The 14056-nt window shown below is 40.0% G+C and overlaps 1 protein-coding gene across 1 annotated transcript in view; it reads right to left on the reverse strand.

The window, feature by feature from the left end:
- cables2b (Cdk5 and Abl enzyme substrate 2b) overlaps positions 1 to 14056 on the reverse strand; it is a 47675-nt gene that overhangs the window by 7106 nt on the left and 26513 nt on the right. The window contains exons 3-6 of the mRNA XM_084720318.1: positions 6252 to 6329; positions 3366 to 3474; positions 2264 to 2432; positions 237 to 334 (exon numbers count right to left, since the gene is read on the reverse strand). Of these exons, the coding sequence (XP_084576444.1) occupies positions 237 to 334; positions 2264 to 2432; positions 3366 to 3474; positions 6252 to 6329 (454 nt within the window). The remainder of the gene's footprint in view (positions 1 to 236; positions 335 to 2263; positions 2433 to 3365; positions 3475 to 6251; positions 6330 to 14056) is intronic.

Here is a 14056-nt window from a genome sequence, read left to right on the forward strand (position 1 = left end):
CTCAGTCTTTCTATCTCAGAAACTAAGAGTTTTTATTTCAGGTGAAAATTAACAATGGCTGAATTTCATTATTGATTTTATCGATATCAAGAATCGTACTGTGGCACAATCTGCTGGATATTTACTGCTGTTCCAAAATTATATAGATTTTTGATGCATTTTAATGAAATTGAAGAATATTTTTAACGTAGCACACCCTTGGCCTTATTAAAGAAAAAACTTTATTGTCTTCTTACCATGTAGGAGGCGAAGATCAGCACCCGCTTGTGTTTCCCACAAGGCCACTGGGGGTCACTGAGGAGGTTCGGGTCGTAGTCGGTCACATCTTCTAGACCTGGACGAGAGACAAACACACAGATTTGAGTCAGCAGAACTGAAAATATAATCGGAAATTATTTGTATATGATATGATTTGTCTTGTGAAAGAGTGAAACTGTAAGTGAGTTGATAATGAATGATATCTGATAACTTTAATGATATCTCTGGTTCTGCTGCACCAAGTTTGATTTATTTTCTAAACTGTCCATGAAATAGACTGACAATGTTATTAAGTGCTCTTATAAAATGTGATAAATGTCAATGATTAATCAGTTAGTTGGATTAATTAAATCTATTGATTGGTTTGAGTTGTATGAATAAATCCTTGTTCCTTATAACAGAGGCGTTTAGCTTAGCTTAGCATAAAGACACGGGGAAACTGCTAGCCTGGCTCTACATCAAACAACTCCATCTATCTCTGACTTTCATATTCTATTATTAGTAATAATTTAACACATGTAGAAATGACGTTGGATGAGCAGTTAGCTCACACGCTGCAGCTGTTTATAGACCAACAGCTGGCCGCAGTGATGCAGGCTACATCTCAGAGGTCCCGACCTGCTGGCGAAGCTGTCGACGTCACACAGTTTCATAAGTCTGAACAAAACCAAATGACTGGCTGGATGCTTTTGTGACTAGTTAGCCACCAAACAGTGTGAATAAAGCAGCTTTCACAGCTGAGACTGAAGACGTACGTCACAAGAGGACTAAAAATATAAACCTGCTATCAATGCACACACTGATACACACACACACAGTCTCAGATGTTTTGTAACTCTCAAATACACACACACACAGCTGTGTTGTGTTAATGAGAGGTTCCGGATTAAAGGGAGAGGTTTAGAGGCTAATACAGGGCTCTGTCACTGTGTGTGTATGTGTTTACAGACAGGAGGAGCATGAGACACACAGTGTGTACATACATATGTATATGCATGTGTCTGAAATATTCAGAGAAAAGTACTACAGTACAGCTGCAACAGCTCTCACGTCTCATCCCTACATCTCGTGTTTTTCTCTTCCTCTCTTTACATTATTTTTTTCCTTCTTCTACTCTCTGCAGCCACAGTCACACTCATCTGCCTCCTGTATCTCACTCTAAATGTCACGTCAAAATGCAGGGACATAAAACTATCAAATAGGTCTGTGATGACGGACACATCACCGCAGTCATGTGATTCTTACTGCAGGGTTGAGCTCATCACCGCAAATTTTATTTTGACGGGTCAATCTCATGTTGAGATCAGCGCACGGATTTCTTAATACATCTATGCATCAGCGCTTTCACACACAAGTCAGAAACAGCCTCTGACTGGTTAACAAGTCAGGAACACAGACTGATTGTCTAACAAACTCAACCCAAGGCATCTTGCGGTTGCCAGAGGGTGGCTAACAACATGCTAACAACAACAACAACAACAACTGTTTTCAAGATGGGAATCAAACATTCTGCGTTGGATTTATCATTATGGAGGGATCTGCCCTCACTGGAGCCGACACTGTAAAGGTACAATGTTAGCATTAGCATTAGCGTGAGATTAACATTAGCCTTCTTCTGCTCAGTTTACTTCAGGGCTAACCTCCTTCCTTTTTCCAGCAGTTGGGAAACAACAGAGTTTTCAGACTTTTCTTGGTCTTGAAAAGCTGCAGCATTTATTAACTGACAACACAACCTGTACTGTACATTTACTGCCAGACTGACAACTTTCTGCTCTGCTCCGCTAGCAGCACCATCACTCAGCCTCCTGCTCACACTCTCCATATCAGCTGCATGCTGCTGGTATATGTTGGTTTGTGACCGCGGTAAGAAAATATCCACACTGTCACAGCCCTACTATCAACCCTACGTTTGACTTGATAGTTTGTGGTGAAAACCTGACATAATCTAAAATATATAGGGGTATGGCACCTGTGTGTTTGTGTGTGTTTGTGTGTGTTTTATTACCCAGGTCCAGTCCCACAGTGCTGTTCAGTCTGCTGGGTGGGCAGCTCCTGCCCGGCATGCTGTGTGTGCTCCTGGACACGGGAATCTGCAGCGTCAGGTCGCTGGTGGACGACGGCTTCTGCCTCACCAGGGCATTAGTAGGGTACAGAAACTGGGCGTACGACACCGACTGAGACACAAAGAGAGAGAGAGATGAACTTACAGTATCTGAACACATGAAACTCTGCCTGTGACTGTTTACACCTGGTATTAACACGTGTCTTCAGTGATCTGATCACAACATTGAGGACGCATTAAGATCTGATCTCTCATTCGGAGGTGGTCTGGGCCACATGTGATCACATCCTTTTAGCGGTATGTATAGAGTGTGACTCAACTGGCAACCTGTAAAGCCACATGAAACAGCTGTCTGATTTGCATTTTATTCACTGTAATGTAAATGACGTGTTCAGGCTCTCCTACCCGCCAGGGCAAACAAAGAAACAATTTGGCAAACATTATACATTAAAGCTTCTACAGGGAACTTTCATATTTTGTGGACAGAATCTGTAGTGTTTCCACAGTAGTAACTACAAAATATGATGTCAAAAATACAATTATCCAAATAAAAATCCTCCTGCTTCTTTTTAACAGGCTAACATACAACTTACTGTAACTTTTGCTGTGAAAACACGGGCTGGTTTCAACTGATTTCAAGGAGAATCTGTCCCGGAGGAAGACATTAAGAATAACTATAGAGAAATATATGTCAGTAGGTCATATAGAGGCATCAGTATTAAACTGATACAACCAGTTAAAAACTCTTTGTTGCAGCTTTAAGTTATTTCTTCTGTGTTGGGTACTACTGTTGGGCTGCCAGTTATAAACAACACATCTGGTCTTTATAAGTGGAAATCATGCAGCTACATGTGTTTTTTCTACAGAGCGGGAGAAGTGAGATCCGATCACAAGTGGGCACTTGAGACGCATTCTGAGGCCAGGCATGAATGGAGGTGCTCAGAGCTGTCCACTTGTGATTAGGTCACCGAACACGCATGTTAATACCGCGTGTAAACAGGCTGCGTGTGTCTCAATGTGTGTCAGCGTTGGTGTGTTTATCTACCCTGCCGTAGGTCTCCAGTTGAAAGCCCTCCAGCCCCGGCAGCATCTCCAGGGTGGTGGAGATGTTACCGGACGAGTGCCTCCTCCTGGGGTGGTTTAATGTGGGGTCACTGGAGAGAAGGGGAGAGGGAGAGAGAGGGAGAGAGAGAGAGAGAAGTGGTTAAGGTGAGTGGAGAACAGAGGCAGCAGGTTTACCAGCAGGAATTTAAGAGCTCAGAAAAAAGATTGACAGCATGATGAATCTGACTGCAGTAGTTTGAATTTTGTTTTTTTTCCCTTAAAAAACTGATCTTGTCAAAGTGGAGATGTAGACTTTCAGAAATATACCATGTGTCAGGGCCGCAGTTACGTGCCTGTAACCAATCAGTGTTCAACATGTCACATTAGAAATAGACAAAGGGATGTAACTGTTGATGAGCTGATCATTTTACAAAACTGAAATCTTTAATATTATCAGTAAAAGATTTAAATATTCAGTCAGAAACCCCTCAGTCGACTGGGATTCTTCAGGTCCAGCAGTTGTTTTATTTTTGTAATAAAGAGACAAAAGTTTATCAAAATGCACAGGCATAACATTTAAATAAGGAATTATAATAATGGTGAATCACAAAAAAAGAGAGAACAAGAGCAGACACTCTTACTGTCTCTGACTGTGTGGAAATAAGGGTTGCCGCAACTTTGATATTAAATCGAAAATCACATGAAATGAGTTTTCATTAAAAAGGCAAACATAATCACAATGAATGGTACCATCAGATCACAATACTAAAGGACCAGAAAACATCAAATCAGTGAGAAATTAGTCTAATACTTTTAATAATTTTAGTGACTACTTCAATTTTCCTTTGTCTAATCTGATTATATTCTTGCTCCCCAGAGGATAAACCCTTTTAATTTTAAGAACTTTCCTTTAGCACCTTCAAGATAAACTTTACACTTTCATACTTTTGTGCTTAAAACAGTCTAAAAACAGCTAAATCTTTTTTGAATCATGAGGCGTAATGAACTTTTTAGCCTCTAGGGGCTGCTAGTGGAACTTTAGATTTCTAGTCTGGTTTAAAGACTAAACCATTTTCAATGTAATATTCTCTCCCTCAGTCCTCCTGCCTGTGGCGTTTATATGTGACAGGTTGGGACATGTGGTTCATAACATTCCTGTGCGTTAAAGGTCAGAGGTCACCTCCCACCAACATCCCACATGCTCTGATGAACACACTGAACTCAGCACCAGGAACAAGATAAAAGTGGAAGTGTGACATGTGAGCTCACTTCCTCTGCGGCAGGAGAATTACCAAGAAAACCAGTGGTACTTTGTGTGTGTGTGTGTGTGTGTGTGTGTGTGTGTGTGTGTGTGTGTGTGTGTGTGTGTGTGTGTGTGTGCAAAACAGAAAGATGGAGCAACTTCTGTGTGTTTACAGTAATCTTTGTGTATGGAGCACATTAGTTTTTCTTTGTGTACTGATAGTTCTTACATTGTACGTGTATATGTGTGCTGGGAGTGTGACGTGATGATAAACATGCACCAGGGCTGTTGTAGATTACCATCAGAAAATGTTTGTGTGTGTGTGTGTGTGTGAGAGAGAGATAGAGAGAAAGGGATTAGGATATGTTTACATAACCGTTCCTCTGTATTTTCATCTGGAGTATTTGTGTTAGAGTCAGAGAGAACAGGAGAACATGATAAGTGTACGTTCTGCTCCGTATTTATCTGTAATCATGTCAATACAGACCCAAGTGTGTATCTGTGAGGAAGTCTGCGTGTGATTATGTCAGTCTGTGTATATGTGTATGCGTGCATGTTTGTGTGTCACCAGCCAAAAATGTCCTCAGGTCAAGTCAGGGGGAGCTGAGGCTCATGGGAAAATCATCCCAAATCTCCTCCCCCCCTTGTTTGTTGTGTCGGGAGGAGGTCTTGAAAAACAACTCTTCTGTACACACAAAGAATGATAACAAAAAGTCTCACGCAACAGAAATGCTCTCATCTTATTTATTTATTTATTTACTATTTGTTCTCATGCAGCTGTTTGCACCAGCTCTGAGCATCTTGCGTTCCAGCTGTGTCTGACGGGCGTAAACGCAACCTGAAGCATTTCTTTAGATTTAAAGTACTTTTTTTTTTTTTCGACAATATGGGCACACACGTTAGGCTAGTCCGGAGTCAAAACGTACTGAAAATGCTAGGTTGAGCAGAATGTGCTTCAGAGCCAGACAGAAGTTCACTCTGCTCTGCTTTTAATCCTACAGACTCTCCCTTCACTTTTCTCAGCAGCTGGGAAACAAGACAAGGGAACCTCTTGGGCTTGAGTTCATTCAAAACTGAACAATATCGATGGGATCACTTTCGGAGCAATTTCATGAATGATAGAAACACTGATAGCCAATCAAAAGCCATCCAAACTCCAAATTAGGCATTAAAAAGTTCTTACTGATGTCCTCTCTGATGCTTGTCAAGATACCATAAAATTGATGTTGACCATATGAATGTATGAATAACATTTGCCTTGTAACAGAGCGTTGGATTCTTCTAATGCATCTAACCCTGAACCTGTATCCTTCTGTCTTTCTGGATTTCAGGTCACAGCCCTGAGTGTGCAGGGCGTGCTGGATACTGCTGTTTATCATTATTCATCAATGTGGATGCTCACAGTTATCATTGTAGTTGTGCAGTTTATTGCTGCAGTTATCATTCTTGGTGCAGACAGCCCTTTATTCCTCCTTCTCCTGTTATTCTCCAAAAGCAACTCCTTCCTCTCTCCTATTTTTTCATCTCCCAGTGAGATAATCACATCCTCTCCTAAGCCTCCAGCTCCACATCCTCCTCAACTCTTTTCCAACACTTTCATCCTGCCGGACACTGACGCTAAAGGCGGTGGTGTGTGTTGTTTACCTGAGGTAGAAGCTTTCTCCGTAGGGCAGAACAGAAAAGGCGGCACACAGAGATCTTTTAGCACAGATCAGCACAATCCTGGAACACAAACAGAAACGCACATCTGTGGTTATGTTGTTATAACATCTGTCCAGTTGGCTCTGTTTATTGGTGCAAAACAGGAATTAACTTGGCAACACTGGCAGGGTGGGCAGTGAAATCACTGGTGGGCAGCATATTTTTAGCTGATAAAACACACAGATAAAATAAATTAGAGGACTGGACAGTCAATGAAAAAGTAACCAAAACCAACCTAATTTGAGTCAAATAAAACAGAAAACTAGACCAAGATCAACCAAGAACCCTCCACAATCTGGAGGGAAAAACTTGTTGCTTCAGAAGCAGCTGTCTGTTATGAATCTGATAAAATAATCTCACTCTGTACCTAAAAACATCTTGTTGATGGAGTAATGAATATTCCATAAATATATTAAGTTTTTAGATTTTCCTATTTCTGCAAATACTTCAAAGTGTCCTGTTGACTCATGGGCCATAATTTTTTGTTTCTTCCCAGTATAAAGAATACAAGCTCCAGTGTGAGGACGGAGAATCTTGCACATGAGTGTATTCAATAAGATATTGTTTATTAACTGTTACCAAGATAAATGTGACAATTAATCTCGTCAATAATTACGCTGATAAGAAAAAATATCTGGCTGTCTTAGGACTGAGTATCTGGCATTTATTTATCACATTAACTCTTTAGTGTATTTCTATCTAACATATAACTTTCATACTTTTATTGCCTTCCTCTTGTGGAAGAATAAATATCAGAGCTGAACTGAACAAATTTAATTTAAGTCACAGCGAGTGGACTGTGACCGTTTCCCTTTTTCATTTCGTGTTCCAATCTCAGTCTTTAATTGTTGAAACCAGACTCCAGCTGTAAAACTGAGTACTGCTAATAGCAAGTCAGGTTTATTGTACAAGTTCTTTGTATTCTTCTCAGGTTCACACTCAATAAAATCGTACTGAAAATATGTGAGACATCTGGTGGTACCTCGCAGTGCTATTAAGTGAGCATGTTTTCACCAGGTGGTCATAAAACCAGTGGAAGTGCTGAGCTCTGGCCTGAAGCCACAGGACCACAACAACAGCCAGGTCAAAATATAAAACTTATCACTAGAGCTGCAAAAGTACAAGAGGTTCAGAATGATAAAACTGTCAGGGTTTCATCATGTATGATATTTCACAGTTCTTATTATTATCAGATACAATGACTCTTCACATAACGAAAAGAGAAGCCTTTTTTGGCTGAACAATCTAGGGCTGCCTTCTACTAGTCGACTTCACCATTAGTGCAAGTTCTCATTTATTTGTTAGTCACAGAAAAAAAACAACCTCAAATTCCATGCGGGAGCTGCACCTGTCCGTTAGGTCCGAGGGATTGTTGCAACACAGATCTCTGTTCCCAGCACACTGCTGCTAACTGCGCCGCAGCTGCCATTACCAAGTCAGCCCAGTTAGCAGTCCTACGGGATACACACTCTGCCTTCAGGGGATTTACAGCGTCTCTGAGCAGACTCTGACTCCAAGGACGATGAAGACACGACGGGGACAGACAGGGACAGGAGGCGTGAAGTGTTTGGCGCAAGATTGCAACCTAGCGACTTAATTGTCCATAGTGTTGTTAAGACCACGACTATTTGTTTTTGTGAAGCTGGAAGTGATTTATTCCTGTGTTTTAAACAGGTGATAAGGAAGGAAAATCTTTAGTCAGGGGCAGCCTAAAAAAATGCTTTATTATAATTTCACAAAACACAATGTTCAGTAACAATACAACTTGGTAGATTTTAATATTTTTTATCAGAATAGAATTCAATAATGTAGATGAGAAAATGTGCATGGTCTGATAACTGGCAATTTTTATACCACATCCTACTTAAAAAGACAATTTGAAAAAGTTTTTTTTCCCCCCTAGGATATTATCTCTCCTCAGCAGGGACTTAAAATGTTTTGCAGACACACATTTGCACCTTTACCAGAAACACTGCTTAACAACATCATGCTATAACAGGGTTTCAGTGGAAGAAAGTCGGTGTGTGTGTGTGTGTGTGTGTGTGTGTGTGTGTGTGTGTGTGTGTGTATTTTTCATGGTGGATCCTCTGGAGTATAAACCTCTGTGGTGCAGAGACTGGTTTGTGCATCAGAGGAAAATGTTTACAGTCATTATGTTTGGCTCGGGAACCAAAGAGACTGGATGATGATTCACAGTGTGTGAAAACATAAACACACTCATCTCTGAGTGTATCATGATTATGATGCATCAATTTATTTTCTATACACACTAGGCTTGTATTCAGCCACAATGAGACCTTAAATCACTGACCTTGTGTTTCCTTGATGGCATTAAAAGATAAAGGCCACACACTGCCTGAGCTCATCAGAGCACTGAGACTGACCACAAAAATAACATGAAGTCAATCTGAGACTGTCAGAGGAAACAGCAACAGAGGCAAATGCCCAAAAATTCAAATTTAGCCAAATCAGACTAAGACACTAACCAGCTCTGCAGTTAATCAGAATACTGGCAGAGAGAGCAGTAAATCTACCAGAGTAGTTACATAACCTGGATTAAACAATATGAGCAAATAAAATATGAGATTTAAAGGAAAAAAAAACTTTATCTTAAAATCTGCAGAGGAGGGTTGTGTTGAGGGTGGGGATGAGGAGTTTTGTTTTTGGGATGCTGGAACACAATGTTTAGACAAACTCAGCAAAACAGGAGTTATTCTGATTTCAGAGGGGTTAAAATGATAAATCTGCTCTTTGTTTGGGTGAGGATAATATTCAAGAACACTTACAACGGGGCTCGACAATAAGGATTGCCCGCAGCAAGTAAAATGCCATGTCCAGAAAATATGACCAGTAACTTGCCAGACTGTACAAGTGGTTAAAAAGTTAAACTATTAAACTACTTCAGGATACAAGAATACAAGGTGATTTACTTGCTATTTACAACAAGGTTGTATTACGAGATTTCAATGTTGTTCCCTCTTAGATTGATTTGTTGGAATTGGCTGAAGAATTATTATAATCCAGTAATCTTTCAAGTAATTTTTCATGAAAAATGGCATTAAATGTTGTTTCAGCCTGTCAAATATGGAGATTTCCTGCTTTTCTCCATTTAAAATAATTTAAAGCTAAAAAAAAAAACTTTGGGTTTTAGTCTGACAAGACAAGACTTTTAAAGACATCGCCCTGGAACGTACATGTTTCACTACATTGAACCCTGTTACTTAAAATGTGCACGATGTCAGAGAATCATGTGACAAGTTTTGTGACATAACCAGTGAATATTTGTAAGGTATTTGTAATTTGTCAAGAAGGGATGGCGGCTGGTCAACTGAGCACAAATTTGATACAGATATCTGTGATGCAAAGAGGATAAATCCTACTGACATTGGTGATCCACTGAAAATCTACAACTACTAGAAGATATCTCCTCCCTTCAGATAAATAGCGATGACTTTGGAGATCCCTTCATTTTCCATAAAGTGCCGCCATCAGGTCAAACTAAATTTATACACTACTTTATCAGCATCTGCTGTACTCTGGTGAACCCTAAGGTCCTGGTGATTATAACTGCTAAACATCAGCATGCTAACCAGTATCATTGCCAGCTTGTTAGCATGCAGAGACTAGCATTTAACTCTTTGCTATGCCTCAGTTTGTCTTGTTAACACTATTATCAAATCAAACTTTACTTATGTCGCACTTTTCAAACAAACAGAAGGCAACACAAAGTACTTCACACAATAAAAACAATAAAAGATGCCCTTTGTGTTTATTTTTTTGAAGGGAACATATGTCTAATTGCTAGACTGTCCCTTAAGTGTTATCAGATTGCAGTGTCTATATATTTTGTAGCAAGAGTTATTAAAAATGTAAATTGTTTAACAATGACAAAGTTGTGACCTAAGTAAATGTAGTCAACTCATGCAAAGGAGGTTTTTTGGTAATCTGATTCAAATTAAGTGAATTAAATAAAAATGATTCTAAGTAGTTAGTGGTTTGTGTAGACAGTCACACTGGGATAAACTTCTAAAAAGGGCCACAGACTAGAAGTTAATCAAAATCCACTGTGGTTATTTTTACAAGCCTGACATGATCCAGGTCAAACATACAGAGGCGAGCGATCTCATCTTGTGGCTGTAATTCATCATTCCAGGAGGCAGAACTGTTTTATAAAGTTATTTATCATTCAGTGGAGACCAACAGGGAACTTAGCGAGCTGCTGCGGTTCAAAGTTTAGTTCACAAGAGCTAAATGTCTAGTTGTCTTCCGGGAAATTGGAAATGAATGTGAATAAATCGTTACGACTTAAACTGATTATCCTTTTTTTGTCCCTGCTGCTCTTCCTTGATCCATCCCATGAGACAGACTATGAGTTTGGGTTTAATGCTGTCGTCGGTTGTGTGTGTCACTGAAACACACGCACACGCAGCTCGTTCCCTGATGCATGGGAAAGTGAAGAGCAGGAAGTCACCAGGGAGTTATTTGGAAACAGCAGAAGCATCACAACAGGCCTGCTGGAAACGTGACTGATGGAGACTCCACACGTCCACTTATTACCACACGTTCATAACACCGGGGGCACAATATTCCATGATCACCTTAAAGAAAAACCCCTCTGGGAAATGGACCGCTGACCGAGGAGCTGGAGCTACAGAGCTACACCAAAATCTGCCCAGAAAAAACAAATCTCTTAAGACATTTGTGGAAAAGTTTAACGGTGAGATAATTCATCCAGGCCTAATAGAGTAACTGTGGCCAGTGACTTTATGTTAATATCATTTATTTATCTGGGGAAAGTCCAGTTTCACAGAGGATGTATAATCTAGAGCTGTTTTTGTTTAATTCACACTCCCCTCCTTTGCAGGCTTATGGCATATTCACGGCACGTAGAATTTGAAGTGGATTCTCACAAAAGTGGTAATTTACATGTTTTAGGGCAGTTAATGGACAGATTTGTACACAATTTTGATTTTAAAAAGAGCTTTTTGCCTGCATGTCCACAGCTTCTTTTCAACACACAATAGATATTTATGAAGGCTGGACGCCGTAGTCGTGTTCCCTGTGTCACATGGTATCTGGGCATTCACCAGTTACACATTGATTACATTACTGTCGTTTTGCTTCTGTCCAACGTCTTTTCTCTGTCCTGAAAAATGTGTCCTGGTATCCATTGTCTGATGTTCCTCAAACTATTTCACCTTCAAGACAAATAAAGGCTTTCTTTAAAAGAAAATGATCACTAAGGACGTTCTAGCAACACTTCAGGGAATACTTAAGCAGCTAAGAGGAAACACTGAAAGATTAAAGAGTTTTCTCTTATAACATCCCAAGGAAATCCTGCAACTCATTTTTTCCTAAGCAGGGCTCAACAATAACGATTGTCTGCTTGCCTGGGGCAAGTTAAGTGCCATGTTGGGTAAGTAAATCTGCCAAAAAGGCTTAAACTATAACCCTTTTCAATATATAATTTTTCATGCAAAATGGCAGAAAATGCTGTTTTCAGCCTCTCAAATATGGAGATTTCCTGCTTTTCATCATTTATCATATTAAGCTAAATACCTGTGAGTTTTAAACGAACCTAACAAGACATTTAAAGACATCACCTTGGACTCTGATAACTGGGATGGATATTTTTCAGTGTTTTATAGATGTTGCAGCCCTAGACTGAACATAACAATTACCTTCAGTCTTTGCTGTCATCTAATACAGCTAATAAAACAATTTGTGCAGGGGCAAGTAAAAACTGGACAAGCAGATTTCTGATCCAATTGCCCAACCAGGCAAATACAGAAAACCATTAATGCTGGACTCTGCTTAGGCCTTAGATGAAAATTCAAGGAAAACCTGAGCCTAAGTGGTTTTATGCAACTGGGCAGAGAATGATAAAAGAAAATGCTCTAAAGTTTTAGCATCACTGACAAATTCACCGCTTCACCTGAAGTTATTCGCATTTAGGTGAATCTGCTGCACAGTGAAAACTTTTGCTCCATTACATATATTCATGCGAACACAAACAACAAACCTTCCTACTTTCTACTTTTACTATGACAGTGAAACACTGCTGGAATCAGGGACTTGCTCTTATTGACATATTTTTTTATTGGTGACCCACTTAAAATCTCCCATGAACCAAAGGAGGGTCATACGAGGTTCAACAGTAGCAGTTCCAAGGAAGGAGAGTTCTAGCATTCATTTTTCTCTGTAAGCTGCCGTTTGACATGGCGACTTGCCTGAACTACAAACAACAGCTCTGCTGCTATTAGCCGGATCTATTCTAAAGCAATCAGCCCTCAGTCTATAATTATCTGATGAGTTGTCCTGCGTTCCTTTGACCCAGAGGTCTGATTTATATACCCTGCAAGGAAGGACGAGAATAGAATAACAATAGAGGAAGAATGGAAGAGAATGACGCTGTCCAGGCTGCGTAAGATAAACCAAGAGCTTTGTTCTCCTCCTGCTGCGGCGTACAGGCTGCACACTTCAGCTTGTCTGAGAGACTGAGCAACTGTAGAAAAGGTAATGACCTCTGGGATATTTAATTAAATCCCACAAACAAGCAACTGAAAGAGAAAGTTGGGATTATTTGATGTGGGGTTGTAAGAGGTCCTTATTAATGCTCAGCGTATTAGCAGAGGAGCAGACAGGAGTTTCAGCACGGAAGCTAAAATGAACTGCTGTAAGGTGTTTCAGCCACTTAAAAAAAGGTCCACCTAAAATCAATATCAGTTTAGGTGGACGTTATATTTAGAATAGTTTGACCACCTTACTTTGCTGTCAGACAGATGTTTCTGATGGCAAAGAAAGAAAAGATGGAAAAAGCCTTTAGCTAAGCCCGATATCTCTCCAAACCAACCAAACTCCATAGATGAAATCAGTCATTTTAACTCGCAGAACACAGGAGTTGCTGATGTTGTTAGTTAGTTTGGGTTATTGTATGGCTTTGGTAAATCTGAACTAACCCTTTAAAATACCGATAATACACAATAACACAAACAAATTAAAAGATCGAGGCAGCAACTCCCTTGTTCTATGAGGTCAAATTAATGATTTAGCCTACAAAGTTTATTTCATTTTTTGGAGAGCACAATATTTGGCTGATATAACATAGCATTTTCCCATCTGACAGCAAGGTAAACTTGTGTACACCTAACCTTTTTTAAGCGGCTGAAAGTATGTTTTGCAGCTGACCCCATCCACAACAGCACATTGCTTAGCTTCCATGCTGTTACTCCCCTCTGCTTCTCCACACTGGGGCCGTGCTGACCGCCATCTACTGCAGGTGATGCACTAACTATGGAAAGATTCTTCACACAAACCCACTTCAAATCTTATGAACCATCCTTTTAAAATCACTATAAATAATCATAATACTATTTAAAATATGTTTTATTCATATTAGGGTAGAGTTGAAGCTGTTCAGAATAACTCTACAGGGAAGGTTAGAGTCACTCCGCTGTAGTTTGATAACGATGAATTGACTTGTTGCAGAAAATGTAGCTCCCAGCGCCGTTATAAGAGCTCCTGGTGGCTAAAAGCAATGATTCAAGCACCCTGTATTTTCACTCTACCTTTCAATTTTCCCTGGCACACCTGAGCAGAGGCTGTTTCCCTCTGACAATACAGGTCCTAGGTGACTTGCAAAAAGTTGAAAGACAGTTTGCATAAAAGTCCCCTGCCCTGACCTTGCTGTGCTTAGGTGTTGTTCTGTAACTCTACACGCTGTGAACAGCAGGGATCAACATGCTGCC

This window comes from Lutjanus erythropterus, chromosome 6 (genome assembly GCF_056507025.1).
Source record: "Lutjanus erythropterus isolate fLutEry1 chromosome 6, fLutEry1.hap2, whole genome shotgun sequence".
NCBI classification, from domain to species: domain Eukaryota; kingdom Metazoa; phylum Chordata; class Actinopteri; order Lutjaniformes; family Lutjanidae; genus Lutjanus; species Lutjanus erythropterus.